Source organism: Heptranchias perlo, chromosome 20 (assembly GCF_035084215.1).
Source record: "Heptranchias perlo isolate sHepPer1 chromosome 20, sHepPer1.hap1, whole genome shotgun sequence".
In the NCBI taxonomy this organism is placed as follows: domain Eukaryota; kingdom Metazoa; phylum Chordata; class Chondrichthyes; order Hexanchiformes; family Hexanchidae; genus Heptranchias; species Heptranchias perlo.
Window position 1 is genome coordinate 51515806 of NC_090344.1, and position 21337 is coordinate 51537142.

Consider the following 21337-nt stretch of genomic DNA (forward strand, 5'->3'; position numbering starts at 1 on the left):
CCTTATCCCACAATCCCACCTTCTCACCATATCCCTCAATCCCGCCTTCTCACCTTATCCCTCAATCCCGCCTTCTCACCTTATCCCTCAATCCCGCCTTCTCACCATATCCCTCAATCCCGCCTTCTCACCTTATCCCTCAATCCCGCCTTCTCACCATATCCCTCAATCCCGCCTTCTCACCTTATCCCTCAATCCCGCCTTCTCACCTTATCCCTCAATCCCGCCTTCTCACCAGATCCCTCAATCCCGCCTTCTCACCATATCCCTCAATCCCGCCTTCTCACCATATCCCTCAATCCCACCTCTCACCTTACCCCTCAATCCCGCCTTCTCACCATATCCCTCAATCCCGCCTTCTCACCATATCCCACATCCCACCTTCTCCCCATATCCCTCAATCCCGCCTTCTCACCTTATCCCTCAATCCCGCCTTCTCACCATATCCCACATCCCACCTTCTCACCATATCCCTCAATCCCGCCTTCTCACCTTATTCCTCAATCCCGCCTTCTCACCTTATCCCTCAATCCCGCCTTCTCACCATATCCCACATCCCGCCTTCTCACCTTATCCCTCAATCCCGCCTTCTCACCATATCCCACATCCCACCTTCTCACCATATCCCTCAATCCCGCCTTCTCACCATATCCCTCAATCCCGCCTTCTCACCTTATTCCTCAATCCCGCCTTCTCACCTTATCCCTCAATCCCGCCTTCTCACCATATCCCACATCCCACCTTCTCACCATATCCCTCAATCCCGCCTTCTCACCATATCCCTCAATCCCGCCTTCTCACCATATCCCTCAATCCCGCCTTCTCACCATATCCCTCAATCCCGCCTTCTCACCATATCCCTCAATCCCGCCTTCTCACCATATCCCTCAATCCCGCCTTCTCACCATATCCCTCAATCCCGCCTTCTCACCTTATCCCTCAATCCCGCCTTCTCACCATATCCCTCAATCCCACCTTCTCACCATATCCCTCAACCCCACCTTCTCACCTTATCCCTCAATCCCACCTTCTCACCATATCCCTCAATCCCGCCTTCTCACCATATCCCTCAATCCCGCCTTCTCACCTTAACCCTCAATCCTGCCTTCTCACCTTATCCCTCAATCCCACCTTCTCACCTTATCCCTCAATCCCGCCTTATCCCTCAATCCAACCTTCTCACCATATCCCTCAACCCCACCTTCTCACCTTATCCCACAATCCCACCTTCTCACCATATCCCACAATCCCACCTTCTCACCATATCCCACAATCCCACCTTCTCACCATATCCCACAATCCCACCTTCTCACCTTATCCCTCAATCCCACCTTCTCACCTTATCCCTCAACCCCACCTTCTCACCTTATCCCTCAACCCCACCTTCTCACCTTATCCCTCAACCCCAACTTCTCACCTTATCCCTCAATCCCGCCTTCTCACCTTATCCCTCAATCCCGCCTTCTCACCTTATCCCACAATCCCGCCTTCTCACCTTATCCCTCAATCCCACCTTCTCACCTTATCCCACAATCCCACCTTCTCACCATATCCCTCAATCCCGCCTTCTCACCTTATCCCTCAATCCCACCTTCTCACCTTATCCCACAACCCCACCTTCTCACCTTATCCCTCAACCCCACCTTCTCACCTTACCCCTCAATCCCGCCTTCTCACCTTATCCCTCAATCCCGCCTTCTCACCTTATCCCTCAATTCCGCCTTCTCACCATATCCCTCAACCCCACCTTCTCACCTTATCCCTCAATCCCGCCTTCTCACCTTATCCCTCAATCCCACCTTCTCACCGTATCCCACAATCCCACCTTCTCACCATATCCCTCAACCCCACCTTCTCACCTTATCCCTCAACCCCACCTTCTCACCATATCCCTCAATCCCACCTTCTCACCTTATCCCTCAATCCCGCCTTATCCCTCAACCCCACCTTCTCACCATATCCCTCAACCCCACCTTCTCACCTTATCCCACAATCCCACCTTCTCACCTTATCCCTCAACCCCACCTTCTCACCTTATCCCTCAATCCCACCTTCTCACCATATCCCACAATCCCACCTTCTCACCCTATCCCTCAACCCCACCTTCTCACCTTATCCCTCAATCCCGCCTTCTCACCTTATCCCTCAATCCCGCTTTCTCACCATATCCCTCAATCCCACCTGCTCACCATATATCTCAATCCCACCTTCTCACTTTACCCATCAATCTCGCCTTCTCACCTTACCCCTCAATCCCACCTTCTCACCATATCCCTCAATCCCACCTTCTCACCTTATCCCTCAATCCCGCTTATCCCTCAATCCCACCTTCTCACCTTATCCCTCAATCCTACCTTCTCACCATATCCCTCAATCCCACCTGCTCACTTTACCCCTCAATCCCACCTTCTCACCATATCCCTCAATCCCACCTTCTCACCTTATCCCTCAATCCCCCTTATCCCTCAATCCCGCTTATCCCTCAATCCCACCTTCTCACCTTATCCCTCAATCCTACCTTCTCACCATATCCCTCAATCCCACCTTCTCACCTTATCCCTCAATCCTACCTTCTCACCATATCCCTCAATCCCACCTGCTCACCATATCCCTCAATCCCACCTTCTCACTTTATCCCTCAATCCCACCTTCTCACCTTACCCCTCAATCCCGCTTTATCCCTCAATCCCGCCTTTTCACCTTACCCCTCAATCCCGCCTTCTCACCTTATCCCTCAACCCCACCTTCTCACCTTATCCCTCAATCCCGCCTTCTCACCATATCCCTCAATCCCACCTTCTCACTTTACCCCTCAATCCCGCCTTCTCACTATATCCCTCAATCCCGCCTTCTCACCATATCCCTCAATCCCACCTTCTCACCATATCTCTCAATCCCACCTGCTCACCATATCCCTCAATCCCACCTTCTCACTTTACCCCTCAATCCCGCCTTCTCATTTTACCCCTCAATCCCGCCTTATCCCTCAATCCCGCCTTTTCACCTTATCCCTCAATCCCGCTTTCTCACCCTATCCCTCAATCCCACCTTCTCACCTTATCCCTCAATCCCGCCTTTTCACCTTATCCCTCAATCCCGCTTTCTCACCCTATCCCTCAATCCCACCTTCTCACCCTATCCCTCAATCCCACCTTCTCACCTTATCCCTCAATCCCATCTTTTCACCTTACCCCTCAATCCCGCCTTCTCACCTTATCCCTCAATCCCGCTTTCTCACCATATCCCTCAATCCCGCTTTCTCACTTTACCCCTCAATCCCGCCTTCTCACCTTACCCCTCAATCCCGTCTTATCCCTCAATCCCACCTTCTCACCTTATCCCTCAATCCCACCTTCTCACCTTATCCCTCAACCCCACCTACCCACCTTCTCACCATATCCAATCCCAGCTGAGATAAATTAACCATCCACACATCGGGAGCCAAGCTAGGAACCTTCCTGATCTTGGAATCTCAGGATTGCATTGGGCAGCAAAGCTACCATTGAGCCATCAAGGGAGCTTAGTAAATGTTATTAATAAAATATTGCAGATGGGGATGAACTTCACACAGAAAATTCCCTCCTTCCCCATCCTTTCTGTGACCTTTAAATACAGAATCCTCACAAAAAAATACATGAAAAGATTCTTTAAGTTTTTAATGCTCAGCGCGTTTTGTTTAACCCAGTGGCCAGTTTTGTGCTGGAGACCACAGCATGTTTACGTCTACACTCCCTTTTGATAAGGATCTTCCGTTCCTTTTGTATTCACTGAATTACAGAAGGAACGATTAAACAGTCTGCGGCAGAAAGATTTGAAAATTATCCATTTTTATCTGTAACTTGTGGAAATCTACAATCCACAATTCTAGAACTAGGGGGCATAGTCTCAGGATAAGGGGTCCACCATTTAAGACTGAGATGAGGAGGAACTTCTTCACTCAGAGGGTTGTGAATCTTTGGAATTCTCTACCCCAGAGGGCTGTGGATGCTGAGTCATTGAGTATATTCAAGGCTGAGAGAGACAGATTTCTGGACTCTAAGGGAATCAAGGGATATGGGGATCGGGCAGGAAAGTGGAGTTGAGGTCAAAGATCAGCCACGATCTTATTGAGTGGCGGAGCAGGCTCGAGGGGCCATGTGGCCCACTCCTACTCCTATTTCTTATGTTCTTATGTTCACTGACTCTGTTTCTTGGCCAAGTGTTTATATGTTTAGCTTTAATGTTCTTCATTTTCCTTTCCTTTTTCCTGCTTCTTTAAATTATTTTTATCATGAAAACCTTTACAAACTTCAACTTGTCCAAAAACATGACTGCCTCACTATCCCGCACTCCTGCCTGTGTGTTGTCCTCATATGTGCATTTGTCTTTGTCCCTGTGTGTGTGTGATCTGTGTGTTGTCCTCGTATGTGTAAATGCCTTTGTCCTGGTGTGTGTGTCTGTTATATGTACATTCCTCATATGTCTATATCATTGTCCCTCTGTGTGTCTGTTATATGTGTGCACCTCGTATGTGTATATGTCTTTGTCTGTGTGTGTGTGTATTCATCAGTTATGTGTGTTGTCCTCGTATGTGTATATGTCTTTGTCCCTGTGTGTGTGTGTGTGTGTGTGTCTCTGTCAATGTGTGTGTGTGCCTTTTGTCCATGTGTGTTTGTCCTGTCTCTCTGTCTCAGTGCGCGCATGTGTGTATGTCCCTTATGAACGTGTGTGTCTTTGTCCCTGTGTCTATGTCTTTTTTTGTGTCTGTGTGTTTCTGTTATGCATGTGTCTGTCTGTCTGTGTGTGTATAATTTTGTGGGACCCCAAGGACTCCTTGGGTTCCTTCTCTAAGTGGCCTTTCTTTGTGTGGACCTTTGAATCACCTCGATACAGTATAACAGAATTATTCTGTGCACATTCAAATGTGGGATTTTGTGTTGGGAATGGAGTGCTTTCCATTTCAGGCACCCAGTGACGAGCACTCCCTGTTCAGGTTCGACATAACTCGATGCAAAGACAAGCTCCCTTTACCCTGTTCCAAATTCATAAACTCAGAAGCACCCCTCCCACTCCACCAGTGTGACAAGTTTCCATTCCCCACATCAATCTCCCATTGTTTCTTTTGGTGGGATTATTAATTTAGTGTTGAATTAGGGCAGTTTTGTGATGTCGAACTTGTATGTTAGGAACTGAACAAAGATTGTCTCAAACTCGTAGAAGCCTTACAGTCAGCAAACAGAGGAGACTTTTATCCATTCCGTCTGGCCTGTAGGCATCACTTATTTGTTACAACTTTTCTTTGAATTGGTGCGACTGTGACACTCCTATTGATTTTTGTACACAACTTGTCTGCCTTCCAGCATCCATCATGGAAGTGTGTGTCCCTGCCGTCTCTCTATTCTACCGGGCTGGAATATGGATCATTCCAACTCAGGAATTCAGAGTTCATTTTTCTCAATGACACTATAAAGGAGGGCTTGTGCCCTTTATCCTGGAATGTGCAAAGTTCAATGCAGCTCGCAGTTACTCTTAATCAGAATTGCTGAACGTGGCTGAAAAATGTTGTCTCTGAAATAATTGGCAGCCTAAAGGGATCTGTCAAATCAAATTACAGAAACTAGTCTTCAAACTCTTAAACATCTGCAAAACGTTAGTGGCTGGAGTTGGAGCTGAGGTAGTAAAAGCTTTAAGATTTTTCAACTTCATGTGTGTGGTGAGGTCCTGCTTTGGGAAGCACCAATGCATCCAGCAGCTCTTGTAGGAGCATTAGGAACAGGAGTACCAGAGGTTTGGGCTCAGACCAGCCATTTATGTAGCCCTGGTAGGTGCCATTCACCTCACATAATGTGAGGAAGGTCTAACTTCAGCTGGATTAGAGGTTCTTTTGCTTAATTTAAATTTCTTCTCTTGTAGACCCCACATTCCAAGCTCTGATAAATTGGGACACTTTCCCCCCCCCCCCCCTCCTTTTCTTTTTCAAAATAATGCTCTTCCACCATCTTAAGGCTTTTCCTTCTCCCGGACACCACACACTATTGCCCACCCTCCCAGGCCTCTGCTGTGCAACTGGCCTGTGGAAGGTACGCAGAGGGAACTGAGATTTCGTACAAATAAAGAGCATTACTTTAGCTTCGTGCTTGAGCCCAACTTCCAGGTCAAGGTGAGGAGCTTACCGTGCGGGGAGTCTCAGATTATGAACCTGTGCCCTACAAGTCCCTTGGCACAGCACATTGGTGCATCAACATGCTATACCCACACTAAGGTGTCTCTAACCCAAGTTGGTTAACAATGGAGGAAGTAGGAGGCGCTCTTAACCTGTAGGTAGGAAGAGGAACAACAGCAAGTGTTGGGAGACAGAGTGGCGAACACTGAGTGCGAAGGAGCTGCCTGTGTGCTGTGGGGAGTCATTTGTGCTGAGCTGTGTATGGATGAAAATCGGTGCCATCAGAAGGTGTTGGAATGGGTTCCGGATGGGAAAAGACCATTTGGAAAGCTAAGGCTGAGATGGTTGGACTATTTATAGGCCATCCTGAAGAAAAGAGTGACATGAGGCACCCATCACTTTGGGTAATGGCAGGGCTTTGTACTGTCACTGGCCAGCTAGTTACGATGATTGACTGAACTATGATTACTGTGAGCACTGAAAGTTACTGACTTGGCTGTAAATGCGACTGTGTATGGATTCTTCAGGACACAATCTCAGGCCATTCTGGTGTTCTGAATAGCACCGCCATTTTAACAATGTATTTCATACATAATTGAAATACCCATCTCAATGGAATAGTGCCTAGCACTGTAATTAAAGGGAATACAGAGCAGTGCCTGGTACCTGTTTATTGTAATAAAACTGTGCAAAGTGAACGACACACTTAGACTGCACACTTCTGTTAAAAATGCTGTGTCGAACATGTAAAGGTTTCAGCTGTGGCTCAGTGGTAGCACATCCTACTGTTCTAAAAGAGGTGGCTGCAGAGGTCGTGGATGCATTGGTTGTGATCTTCCAGAATTCCCTGGACTCTAGAACGGTCCCTGTGGATTGGAAGGTAGCAAATGTAACCCTTCTGTTCAAGAAAGGAGGGAGAGAGAAAACAGGGAATTTTAGGCCAGTTAGCCTGACATCAGTAGTAGGGAAAATGCTGGAATCTATTATCAAGGATGTAGTAACAGGGCACTTAGAAAATCATGATTCGGCAGAGTCAACACGGTTTTATGAAAGGGATATTGTGTTTGACAAATTTATTAGAGTATTTTAAGGGAGTAACTAGCAGGGTAGATAAGGGGGAACCAGTGGATGTAGTATATTTGGATTTTCAAAAGGCATTCGATAAGGTGCCACACAAGATTAGGGCTCATGGGATTGGGGGTAATATATTAGCGTGGATTGAGGATTGGTTAATGAACAGAAAATAGAGAGGAGGGATAAACGGGTCATTTTCAGGTTGGCAGGCTGTAACTAGTGGGGTGCCACAAGGATCAGTGCTTGGGCCTCAGCTATTTACAATCTATATTAATGAGTTAGATGAAGGGACCGTTTGTAATGTATCCAAGTTTGCTGATGATACAAAGTTAGGTGGGAAAGTAAGCTATGAGAAGGACAACAGAGTCTGCAAAGGGATATAGACAGGTTTAGTGAGTGGGCAAGAAGGTGGCAGATGGAGTATAATGTGGGGAAATATGAGGTTATTCACTTTAGTAGGAAAAATAGAAAAGCAGAATATTTTTTAAAAAGCGAGAGACTAAGAAATGTTGGTAGTTAGAGGGATTTGGGTGTCCTCGTATATGAATCACAGAAAGTTAACATGCAGGTACAGCAAGCAATTAGGAAGGCTGATGGTATGTTAAACTTTATTGCAAGGGGTTTGGAGTAGAAGAGTAAGGAAGTCTTGCTGCAATTATATAGGGCTCTGGTGAGACCTCACCTGGAGTACTGTGTACAGTTTTGGTCTCCTTATCTAAGGAAGGATATACTTGCCTTAGAGGCGGTGCAACGAAGGTTCACTAGATTGATTCCTGGGATGAGAGGGTTGTCCTATGAGGAGAGAGTGAGTGTAATGGGGCTATATTCTCTGGCGTTTGGAAGAATGAGAGATGATCTCATTGAAACGTATAAAATTCTTAGAGGGCTTGACAGAGTAGATGCTGAGAGGTTGTTTCCTCTGGCTGGAGAGTCTAGAACTAGAGGTCATAGTCTCAAGATAAGGGGTCGGCCATTTAGCACCGCGTTCAGGAAAAATGTCTTCACTCAGAGGGTTGTGAATCTCTTTACTATGTCAATCTTTGGCGCCACCTTCTCAAGGGCAATTAGGGATGGGCAATAAATGCTGGCCTTGCCAGCGACGCCCACATCCCATGAACAAATATTTTTAAAAAATTTCTACCCTAGAAGGCTGTGGATGCTCAGTCGTTGAGTATATTCAAGACTGAGATTGATGGATATTTGGACACTAAGGGAATCAAGGAATATGGGGATAGGGTGGGAAAGTGGTGTTAAGGTAGAAGATCAGCCATGATCTTATCGACTGGCGGAGCAGGCTGGAGGGACCGTGTAGTCTACCCCTGTTCCTATTTCTTATGTTCTTAAGTTCTCGCCTCTGAGTCAGAAGGTTGTGGGTTCAAGTCCCACTCCAGAGTTTTGAGCACATAGTCTTGGCTGACACTCCAGTGCCGTACTGAAGGGCTGCTGCACTGTCGGAGATGCTATTTCTCAGGTGAAATGTTAAACCGAGGCTCTATCTGCCCTCTCAGGTGGATGTAAAAGATCCCTTGGCACTGTTCGAAGAAGAGCAGGGGAGTTTTCCCTGGCGCCCTGACCAATATTTATCCCTCGACTAACACCTAAAAACAGATGATCTGGTTGCTTATGTCGTTGCTGTTTGTGGGATCTTGCTGTGCGCAAATTGGCTGCCAGGTTTCCCTACATTACAACAGTGACTACACTTTGAAAGTACTTAATTGGCTGTAAAGCACATCGGGACATCCTGAGGTCGTGAAAGGCGCTATATAAATGCAAGTTCTTTATTTTATTGTTGAGAAAACATACAGGAAATGACACACACGTGAACTTTGCACATTTTGTCACTTAATTCAGCACATTGCTACCAATACGCTACTGACAAAATCACACTTACTCAATTACCCTTCCTATGTGATGCTCTTCATTCACCTTCTCAAACTGCTCGCACCTTCAGTGACAGTCCTGTCCCCACCAGTACTTCACCCCCATGTTATCCAGCTCACAATGCTCTGTCCAGTACAGTTGCTCGGTTCAGGTAAAGCTGCTGGATGCTTCACCTATGCTGAAGAGCAACTGCCCTTTGCCTTAGATGCCAATTGTAGGTGAAACTATTCTCTAAATGTTTACCTGTGCTTCAGACTAAGGGAAAGAATGGTTATCATTTTGAATTTGCACACCAGTTGTCCAGTGGTCGAGGAGAGTGTGGAATTGGAGAAACGCTGCTGTCCTCTGTATGGGTGAATTGGTTTTAGTTGCCGATGGGCATGATATTTGGCAATTCATGGTCATGATATTTGGCAATTCATGGTCATGATATTTGGCAATTCATGGTCATGATATTTGGCAATTCATGGTCATGTTGTGTGAGTGGATTGCGCGAGCAATGTTTGCACCTGAACCGGTCTGCCAATGTTCAAGATGCTGAAAGTACAAGCTGAACATTTAGTTTAGCAAATACAAGTTAATGGCCTTGGCCTTAACTTGCTGATTATGCTTGTTTTTGCATTATTTCTACGTTTGTGATCTTTGCCCATCACTGTGACAGTAACAGCTGTCCGACACTTGGTGCCAGATAAATGCTGTGCGTTTTGATTTTGTTTTCACTGAATTTTCTCTGTCTCTGCAGCTGCCTTCCTGGGAGACATTGCACTGGATGAAGAAGACCTGAAATTATTCAAGATCGACAGGATTGTAGATTTAAACAACTATAAAATCCAAATGTTCAGGCACTCCTCAGGTATGCTCATTTCCATTGCTATTTGAACTGTCCAGGCCATGGGCGGTACTGTTTTCTTTGTAAATACACTTGTCACATCAATACCCAAACTACTGATGGGATCGATTTAAAAGTGCTCTTGGAAGTGTCAGACCTATCGTGTCTGGTCAAGTGGGCATAAACCCGGTCCAGCACATGTAACCTCAGTGGGAGAAACTATCTACGCAGCAGATCCCTCCCCACAGGTCTCAGTGCAAATGTGCACATTGCTGTCTCACTGGAGCACAACTCTTGCTTGTGATTTGGACTTGTCACAGTGTAATTTATCATTCCAGCCCCTCCCACTGCCTGCTCCCCCCCCCAGTTTTCTTCCTCAGTCTGAGGAGCAGCCAGCCTATTAGGAGCAGAAACGCTGGCCGATTTTTCACATCCTTACCCGAAGGTTGCTGAAGCCTTCTATAGTGCTACTAACTCAGCTCAGACAAGGAATCATCCCTCTGGCCTTCCTAGTATAGTATGACACGGCAACACACAAAACCAACTATTTCATGAACTTAATGACCCAGTGGTATCCATTTTGGAGTAGTTATACTTTTAGGAACAGGAGGAGGCCGTTCAGCCCCTCGAGCTTGTTCCGCCATTCAATTAGATCATGTGTTCTCTGTATATTAACTCCATTTACCTGACTTTTCTCCATCTCCCTTGATACCCTGACCTCACAAAAATCGATCGATCTCAGTCGTGAAAGATCCAGTTGTTCCCCAGCAGCCACAACCTTTTGGGGGAGAGAGTTCCAGATTTCTACAGCCGTGGGTCAGTGGGTAGCACTCTCGCTTCTGAGTCAGAAGGTTGTGGGTTCAAGTCCAACTCCAGGGACTTAAGCACATAATGCAGGCTGACACTCCCAGTGGCAGGACTGTGGGAGTGCTGCAGTGTCTGAGGTACCCTCTTTCGGATCTGCCCTCCCAGGTGGACATAGAAGATCCCATGGCAGTATTTGAAGAAGACCTGGTGAGTTCTCCCAATGCCCTGGCCAATATTTATCCCTTTTTCACTCAAAAGGTAGTAAGAAAGAAATAAAAAAAGACTTGTATGTATAAAGCGTCTTTTATGACCTCAGGACTTCCCAAAGCACTTTACAGGTAAGGAAGTACTTTTGAAGTGTAGCCACTGTTGTAATGTCGGAAAAAAGGCAGCCAGTTTACACGCAGCAAGGTCCCACAAACAGCAGTGGGACCATGAGTAGATAATCTGTTTTAGTGATGTTGGTTGAGGGATAAATATTGCCCAGGACACCGGGGAGAACTCTTCTGCTCCTCTTCTTGTAATAGTGCCATGGGATCGTTTACATCCACCCGAGAGGGCAGATGGGGCCTCAGTTTAAATTCTTATCCAAAACTCGGCACCTCCGACAGTGCCTCTGTACTGCATGGAGTGCCAACCTAGGCTTTGTGCTCAAGTCTGTGAAGTGGGACTTGAACCTGTAACATTCTGACTCAGAGGTGAGCGTGCTGCTGACTGAACCACGGCTGATCGATCAAATGGCTCTCGTTATGCCTAAACTGTTGACCAAGTGTTTATGTTGCCCAGTGTGCAGTCAGTCCAGTGGATGGGTGTTATCTTCTACAGTTCATACTTTGTGTTAGAAGTTTCATTTAATTTCGATTCAATTGCAAAATTATCTGACGCACAAATGTTACAGATGAGTAACTTTCATAAAAAATCAGCCCACTGGGATTGTGACCGAACTACAATGCTTTTGGCAAGCAGATGCCAAAGTTAATGCAGCTGCAGAGTTAAATGGAACAGTGAAGCCAGTTCTGCAGCTACTTCTCTTTTTTGGCTCCAACTTATTTGTTTTGCAGCATTCAGCATTGCTGTGAATGCAGGTACAAACCTGAGCTCGTGGCTTGTGATTAACACGTCAGTCCTAATGCTCTTGTCACTTCTTGTGTGATTCACACAGAAAGCAGAGGGTTGGTGAGATGTCACGGAGAGCAGTGTGAACTCACTAATTGTCCTTGACTTTGGAATTGAAAATGAGCTTGACACCTGAGGCAGCTCGATGCCCCTGAGTGGGCCCTTTAACTTTTTCCTGTGCTGCGTCAAGCACCAAGAGCCACTGAGAGGGGTGGGGTCGGGCCTGGGTGGGGGGGTTCTTTGCCTGCTGACCCCCTCCCCTGCTCACACTGGACAATGGTAGGTAGACGGATGAAAATGTTAAAGAAACTTACTGGCTGCACCAGGCTCGTCCGACTCGATGCTCGAGCCTGCCTCGAAATGGGTGGCCAGTGCTCCTGCCCAAAATGGGGGGGTGGGGAAGCCTCATTGAAATATTTTATTGTGTTGGGGTCCTACACTGGTTTTAGGACCCCAACACAGTTATCAGTTAGCATTGGTTGTGCTGCTCACGCTCCCCCCATTCCGCGGCCGAACCAGCGGTCCTTAAAGGGACCTCCGCAAGATGCTCGAAAAATGCTTTGAAAATGCCTCGTGGGATGATTGCTGCCCCTGTCCCTTCAAAACACTTTAGGCCCATTGTCGGTGGTCCCGTGCTCCCTCGCCACCCCGGGATTGCCTCACCTTCCCACCCACCTGCCCCCCACCCCCCCGATGGAGAAAGTTGTCACACTTTCCCCACCCCTGGTGAAGGCACGACAGCATTACCAATGGTAGCAGCGTGTAATTACAGTGTGAAGAGTTTACTCAGGCAATTTCTATTTCAATGTGAACATAAGAATATAAAAGCCACTAATTCACATTGGGATGTGCTAAATGTGCAGCAATTAGACCTTGTGGTCTTAAAAGCACACACATTAGCTCCACCTTAACAGCATAATAGTATTACATGGTATAATGCTGCTGTCATTGTAAAACTGCACATCCTCTGCTTTAACCAGGAGCAATGACGTGGGAAATCTACCAGTATTATATTCAACCTACTCAAAACAGAGCAGTTGGCTGTGCTAGCGATGGTGAAAGACCTGAGCTTTCTGTTTGGCTCTGAGCCTTGTTGCTCAGTCAAATAATAAACAACTGCACAGGACGCAGCTGGAAACTTGAATATAAATGAGAGTAAATTCAAGAGAACACGGAGTCTTGGGATGTGAACCATCGCATCAATTGACAAAACCAGTTTTAATATAATCGTCCTGGGATATTAACAGTACAACATTTAGACACCAGTGCAGACTTGGCATGCGATGCCTCAAGGAGTGTGCGAGAGTTCATGCATTAAGCAGTGTAAAGTGATTCCTCCTCAGCCTGTTATACCATGAGCTCCGAGGATCCAGGCAAGATGAAGGTTACAATGGTTGAGACATTTAATTAGGTCTGAATATTTCAAAGCACTGCCGTTCATGTTCATAGAACCATTCATCACAGAAGGAGGCCATTCGGCCCATCGTGCCTGTGCCGGCTCTTTGAAAGAGCTATCTAATTAGTCCCACTCCCCTGCTCTTTCCCCATAGCCATGCAAATTTTTCCTTTTTAATTATATATTCAAGTCCCTTGTGAATGTCACTATTGAATCTGCTTTCACCACCCTTTCAGGCAGCGCATTCCAGATCATCGTAACTCACTGCGGAATTTTTTTTTCCTCATCTCCCCTCTGGTTCTTTTGCCAATTACTTTAAATCTGTGTCCTCTGGTTACCGACCCTCCTGCCAGTGGAAACAGTTTCTCCTTATTTGCTCCAACAAAACCCCTCATAATTTTGAACACCTCTATTAAATCTCCCCTTAACCTTCTCTGCTCTAAGGAGAACAATCCCAGCTTCTCTAGTCTGTCCATGGAACTGAAGTCTCTCATCCCTGGTACCCCTCCAGTAAATCTCCTCTGCAGCCTTTTCAAGGCCTTGACATCCTTCCTAAAGTGTGGTGCCCAGAATTGGACACAATACTCCAGCTGAGGCCTATCCAGTGATCCTTGGAGCACCTCAAACCTCAGGGCAAAATGTCAATTAGTGCAGCTAAATGACCAACGGTGGGCTACATAGAATTGTCTTTTTGGGTGAAATTCTTGCCACTGCTCTTGCAGGTCTGTGGATGTCACTGTAAATAAAATAAAAAATGATTTCAGGAGATCACATACAGAGTGTTGCCTGCTCTCTGAAGAATGAGTTCCTTGGTTTGAAAACAAAATTTCGTCCAGGGCTGCAGATGTAATGGTATTTGGATAACATGAAGGAGTGTCAACTGACCAGATAATGAGAGGTTATATATTGACTGGTGGCTCCAATTGTGTTTGCACATGTAGTGAAACACCAGGGTGAATGGGTTGGTGCATAGAATGGACTGAGACTAGAAGTAGTGATGATGTGGAGATGCCGGTGATGGACTGGGGTTGACAATTGTAAACAATTTTACAACACCAAGTTATAGTCCAACAATTTTATTTTAAAATTCACAAGCTTTCGGAGGCTTCCTCCTTCCTCAGGTGAATATCAAGAAATCCTCGAACCTCTCGCATTTATAAATCACAGAACAATGCCTGGTGATTACAGAAAGTCTTTTCAACTGCCCGTTGCCAAGGCAACCAAAGTGTTCAGACAGATAGGTGTTACCTACAGGGCCACCGAATATACAAACGGCCAGAACAAAAAAAAACAGAGAGAGGCACAAACATAGAAACATCTGGAAGGAAAAGACAGCAATTGAGCCGTTATATTAAAAACAGATAACCTTTGTTCGCTGGTGGGGTTACGTGTAGCGTGACATGAACCCAAGATCCCGGTTGAGGCCGTCCTCGTGGGTGCGGAACTTGGCTATCAATTTCTGCTCGACGATTTTGCGTTGTCGTGTGTCTCGAAGGCCGCCTTGGAGTACGCTTACCCGAAGGTCGGTGGCTGAATGTCCTTGACTGCTGAAGTGTTCCCCGACTGGGAGGGAACCCTCCTGTCTGGCGATTGTTGCGCGGTGTCCGTTCATCCGTTGTCGCAGCGTCTGCATGATCTCGCCAATGTACCATGCTTTGGGGCATCCTTTCCTGCAACGTATGAGGGAGACAACGTTGGCCGAGTCACAGGAGTATGAACCATGCACCTGGTGGGTGGTGTCCTCTCGTGTGATGGTGGTATCTGTGTCGATGATCTGGCACGTCTTGCAGAGGTTACCGTGGCAGGGTTATGTGGTGTCGTGGACGCTGTTCTCCTGAAAGCTAGGTAATTTGCTGCGAACGATGGTCTGTTTGAGGTTGGGTGGCTGTTTAAAGGCGAGTAGTGGAGGTGTGGGGATGGCCATAGCGAGGTGTTCGTCGTCATTGATGACATGTTGAAGGCTGCGGAGAACATGGCGTAGTTTCTCCGCTCCGGGGAAGTACTGGACGACGAAGGGTACTCTGTTGGTTGCGTCCCGTGTTAGTCTTCTGAGGAGGTCTATGTGATTTTTCGCTGTGGCCCGTCGGAACTGTCGATCGATGAGTCGAGCGTCATATCCCGTTCTTACTAGGGCGTCTTTCAGCGTCTGTAGGTGTCCATCGTGTTCCTCCTCGTCTGAGCAGACCCTGTGTATTCGCAGGGCCTGTCCATAGGGGATGGCCTCTTTGACGTGGTTAGGGTGGAAGCTGGAAAAGTGGAGCATCGTGAGGTTGTCCGTGGGCTTGCGGTAGAGTGAGGTGCTGAGGTGCCCGTCTTTGATGGAGATTCGTGTGTCCAAGAAAGAAACTGATTCTGAGGAGTAGTCCATGGTGAGCTTGATGGTGGGATGGAACTTGTTAATGTTATCGTGTAGTCTCTTTAGTGATTCTTCGCCGTGGGTCCATAGAAAGAAAATGTCGTCGATGTATCTGGTGTATAGTGTTGGTTGGAGGTCCTGTGCAGTGAAGAAGTCGTGCTCGAACTTGTGCATGAAAATGTTGGCGTATTGGGGTGCGAATTTGGTCCCCATGGCTGTTCCGTGTGTTTGGGTAAAGAACTGGTTATCGAAGGTGAAGACATTGTGATCCAGGATGAAGTGGATGAGTTGTAGGATGGCGTCTGGAGATTGGCTGTTGTTGGTGTTGAGTATTGATGCTGTTGCAGCGATGCCGTCATCGTGGGGGATACTGGTGTAGAGTGCCGAGACGTCCATCGTGGTGAGAAGTGTTCCTGGTTCAACTGGTCCGTGGGTGCTGAGTTTTTGTAGGAAGTCTGTAGTGTCGCGACAGAAGCTGGGGGTTCCCTGTACGATGGGTTTCAGGATGCCCTCGACGTATCCAGAAAGGTTCTCACACAGGGTTCCGTTGCCTGATACGATAGGACGTCCGGGTGTGTTGGCTTTGTGTATCTTTGGGAGGCAGTAGAAGTCTCCCACGCGGGGAGAACGTGGGATGAGAGCGCGTAGGATGCTTTGAAGGTCTGGATCGAAGGTCTTGATCAGTTTGTTGAGCTGGTGGGTGTGTTCTTTGGTCGGATCTGCGGGTAACCGTCTGTAGTGTTCCTGGTTGTCCAGTTGTCGGTATGCTTCTTTGCAATAGTCCGTTCTGTTCTGTACGACGATGGCTCCTCCTTCGTCTGCTGGTTTGATGACGATGTTGCGGACACCGCGCAACAATCGCCAGAGAGGAGGGTTCCCTCCCAGTCGGGGAACACTTCAGCAGTCAAAGACATTCAACCACCGACCTTAGGGTAAGCGTACTCCAAGGCGGCCTTCGAGACACACGACAACGCAAAATCGTCGAGCAGAAATTGATAGCCAAGTTCCGCACCCATGAGGACGGCCTCAACCGGGATCTTGGGTTCATGTCACGCTACACGTAACCCCACCAGCGAACAAAGGTTATCTGTTTTTAATATAACGGGTCAATTGCTGTCTTTTACTTCCGGATGTTTCTCTGTTTGTGCCTCTCTCTCTCTCTTTTTTTTTGTTCTGGCCGTTTGTATATTCGGTGGCCCTGTAGGTAACACCTATCTGTCTGAACACTTTGGTTGCCTTGGCAACGGGCAGTTGAAAAGACTATCTGTAATCACCAGGTATTGTTCTGTGATTTATAAATGCGAGAGGTTCGAGGATTTCTTGACATTCACCTGAGGAAGGAGGAAGCCTACGAAAGCTTGTGAATTTTAAAATAAAATTGTTGGACTATAACTTGGTGTTGTAAAATTGTTTACAATAGAAGTAGTGAAACAGCCCCATCTGTCTGAGTGTGTGAATGTGTCAGCACCTTTCCTATTGTGACAGCAGAATGAGCTTCCTCAGTCTGGAGGTTGGGCTACAGTTTAACAAGGAGCTCCACTAAAATCTGCTCCATCAAATAAATGGCTTTCTTCATTTTGTACACTGGGAGCATTGAAGATAAAAGCACAGAAGTGAAGTTGAATTTGTACAGGACATTGGTTGGACCACAGTTGAAATATTGTGTACACTCCTGGGAACCCCATTATCGGAAGGGTATTAGAGTCAGGAAAGGAAACAATGAAGATTCATTAGAACGATAAGGAGAAGTTAGAATTTTTTTTTCAAATGGAGGGTTTTGAGAACATGAAATGCTTCACCACAAGTGGCTATTGAGGCAGACAGTAACATCATAGATTCATAGATTCATGGAGTGCAGATGCCTAGCAGAAGAATGTGCGTGCACTTGTGTGAATGTGTACGTGTACGCATGTGTGAATGAGTGTGTGCGTGTGAGTGTGTGCGTGTGCGTGCGTGCGCGTGCGTTATTGTTGAAGCAACATAATAGACATTGCACAGAATAAAAACTGCTGTTGTTGGTTTTCCTTTGAAGTGTTTGCTGGCTTTCTGGTTTGTGGCAGTTGTGAGCTGACACACTATTGTGTCACCCACGTTACACCACCATTGTTGCACGCTCCTTACTGAAACTTCACATGCTAAAGGGAAAGAGCAAATGAATTGCAGTGATGTCTGGGTGACTCTTGGTCTCTGAGGGGGATTGTTGGCCTTCTCTGATTGAATACATTGAGATGTGATCATGTCAATGTATCTCCAATCATTTGTGATGCAACAGGCTGGAGACTTTTTTGTAATAAACTTTAAGTGAAAATGAAGACAAGAACCCAATGGCCATGAAGCAAAGACTTCAGCTGCAGCATAGTGCCCAATGTCTGTTAAACACTGACATTTGTTGCACACAGTCTTCAGCCAAGAACCATGTGTGGGAGGGAGGCCAGGCTGGACAATCACATGATTTGTCTGATCAGTGGAGATGCCGTTGTTTCCTCTTCATGCAGTGAAAAGAAAGAACTTGCATTGATATAGTGCCTTTCATGACCTCAAGACATCCCAAACCCCTTTACAGCCAATGAAGCATTTTTGAAATGTAATGCAGTCAATTTGTGCACAGCGAGGTCCCACAAACAGCAATGTGATAATGACCAAATAATCTGGTCATTTTAGTGATGTTAGCTGAGGGATAAATATCGGTCAGGACTCCAGGGAGAACGGCTCTGCTCCCCTTCGACTAGTGCCATGGGATCTTTTACACCCACCTGAGAGGGCAGACGGGGCCTCGGTTTAACGTCTCATCTGAAAGACGGCAGCTCCGACTGTGCAGCACTCCCTCAGCACTGCACTGAGAGTGTCAGCTGAGATTATGTGCTGAAGCCCCTGGAGTGGGTCTTGAACCTACAACTTACTGACAGAGGTGAATGAAAAACATACATTAGAAAGCATAGAAGGAGGAAATGCCACAAGCCCAAAGAGAAATCAAGCAAAACTCCAGAATCTCCAGTTAACTTTATAACTTACATGACTCATCCTTAACCTGCTACCATCCCTCATGCCATTCCCAATGCCAAGCAGGAGATACACGTGTCCTTTATTTCTTAAAAGCAAAGCTGCAACCTGCCTGCAGCTGTCAGTAGGACTGCTGCAATGCTCATTAGTGACAGAGGCTCAGTAACATCCCTCACAAACTCAAGTTTTCAACACCAACTTAATCTGCACAGTGTGAGCTTTTTCTCACAGTAAGTATGGTACCTGATTAAACATCCCTGAGGATTTTTAAGCAAAGGTTAGATTTTTAAAGCCAGGTCGGAAGTGAGTTTACCAGGAACGTGTCAGCTATAAACATAAACATTCGTCACATTTCATTGAGTAATCTGTTTACGAAGTATTACACAACTCAAAGAATCTAAAATAGAAGTGTGGGAGAATTACTTCCATTGCCACTGCTCCTTGCCCTCCAGTGCCCCAACCAAATAGCTATTCTTCTTCTGCGAGCCTGGTCAGCAGGTGTTGGCAGCCGATTCAACCATGTAATATGTCGCAGCCATGCCCAAACCTGTCCCCGTCTGATGTCCACAGAGTGTCAGTAGGCAGGTCCTGTGGTCAATGAGCAATAGTAGGAAGCTGGAGCTCTGGAGTGTAAGCATTGCTGCTGAATTAAACTACTGTTAACACACACTTAACCCTGTGCTGTAAGAACATAAGAAATAGGAGCAGGTGTCGGCCGACTGGCCCCTCGAGCCTACTCCGCTATTCAACAAGATCATGGCTGATCTTCTACCGCAACTCCATTTTCCTGCACCACCCCCATATCTTTTGATGCCTTTAATATCTAGAAATCTATCGACCTCTGTTTTGAATGTACTTAACGACTGAGCCTCCACAGCCCTCTGGGGTAGAGAATTCCAAAGATTCACCACCCTCTGAGTGAAGAAATTTCTCCTCATCTCAGTCCTAAATGGCCGACCCCTTATTCTGAGACTGTGACCCCTGGTTCTGGACTCTCCAGCCAGGAGAAACATCCTCCTTGCATCTACCCTGTCGAGCCCTGTAAGAATTTTGCATGTTTCAATGAGATCACCTCTCATTCTTCCAAACTCTAGAGAATACAGGCCTAGTCTACTCAATCTCTCCTCACACGACAAGGAAGTAGGTGAGCACATTGCAGATGCCCTAACTATAATCTTTCAAAGTTCTCTAGATTCAGGAACCGTCCCTCTGGATTGGAAAATTGCACATGTCACTCCGCTTTTTAAGAAAGGAGAGAGAGGGAAACCAGGGAATTATAGACCAGTTAGCCTAACATCTGTTGTGGGGAAAATGCTGGAGTCTGTAATTAAGGATAGGGTGACTGAACACCTCGAGAATTTTCAGTTAATCAGAGAGAGCCAGCATGTATTTGTGAAAGGTAGGTCGTGCCTGACAAATGAGGTGACTAAAGTAGTGGACAGGGGAATGTCAATGGATGTTATTTATATGGACTTCCAGAAGGCATTTGATAAAGTCCCACATAAGAGACTGTTAGCTAAGATAGAAGCCCATGGAATCGAGGGAAAAGTGCGGACTTGGTGAGGAAGATGGCTGAGCGAAAGGTGACAGAGAGTAGGGATAATGGGTAGGTACTCACATTGGCAGGATGTGACTGGTGGAGTCCAGCAGGGATGTGTCTTGGGGCCTCAATTATTCACAATATTTATTAACGACTTAGATGAAGGCATAGAAAGTCTCATATCTAAGTTTGCCGATGACACAAAGATTGGTGGCATTGTAAGCAGTGTAGATGAAAACATAAAATTACAAAGGGATATTGATAGATTAGGTGAATGGGCAAAACTGTGGCAAATGGAATTCAATGTAGAGAAATGTGAAGTCATCCACTTTGGATCAAAAAAGGATAGAACAGGGTACTTTCTAAATGGTAAAAAGTTAAAAACAGTGGATGTCCAAAGGGACTTAGGGGTTCAGGTACATAGAACATTGAAGTGTCATGAACGGGTGCAGAAAATAATCAATAAGGCTAATGGAATGCTGGCCTTTATATCTAGAGGACTGGAGTACAAGGGGGCAGAAGTTATGCTGCAGCTATACAAAACCCTGGTTAGACCGCACCTGGAGTACTGTGAGCAGTTCTGGGCACCGCACTTTCGGAAGGACATACTGGCCTTGGAGGGAGTGCAGCGTAGGTTTACCAGAGTGATTCCCGGACTTCAAGGGTTAAGTTACGAGGAGAGATTACACAAATTAGGGTTGTATTCTCTCGAGTTTCGAAGGTTAAGGGGTGATCTGATCGAAGTTTATAAGATATTAAGGGGAACAGATAGGGTGGATAGAGAGAAACTATTTCCGGTGGTTGGGGATTCTAGGAGTAGGGGGCACAGTCTAAAAATTAGAGCCAAACCTTTCAGGAGTGAGATTAGAAAACATTTCTACACACAAAGGGTGGTAGAAGTTTGGAACTCTCTTCCGCAAACATCAATTGATACTAGCTCAATTGCTAAATTTAAATCTGAGATAGATAGCTTTTTGGCAACCAAAGGTATTAAGGGATATTGGCCAAAGGCAGGTATATCTAGTTAGATCGGAGATCAGCCATGATCTTATCAAATGGCGGAGTGGGCTCGAGGGGCTGAATGGCCTAGTCCTATTCCTATGTTCCTATCCTGCCATCCCAGGAATCAGTCTGGTGAACCTTCGTTGCACTCCCTCCTGGCAAGTATATCCTTTCTTAGGTAAGGAGACCAAAAC

General features: G+C 46.4%; 1 protein-coding gene across 1 annotated transcript in view; it reads left to right on the plus strand.

The window, feature by feature from the left end:
* Window positions 1–21337, plus strand: part of bmp1a (bone morphogenetic protein 1a) — a 177218-nt gene that overhangs the window by 35767 nt on the left and 120114 nt on the right. The window contains exon 2 of the mRNA XM_068001368.1: window positions 9840–9950. Coding sequence (XP_067857469.1) covers window positions 9840–9950 — 111 coding nt within the window. The remainder of the gene's footprint in view (window positions 1–9839; window positions 9951–21337) is intronic.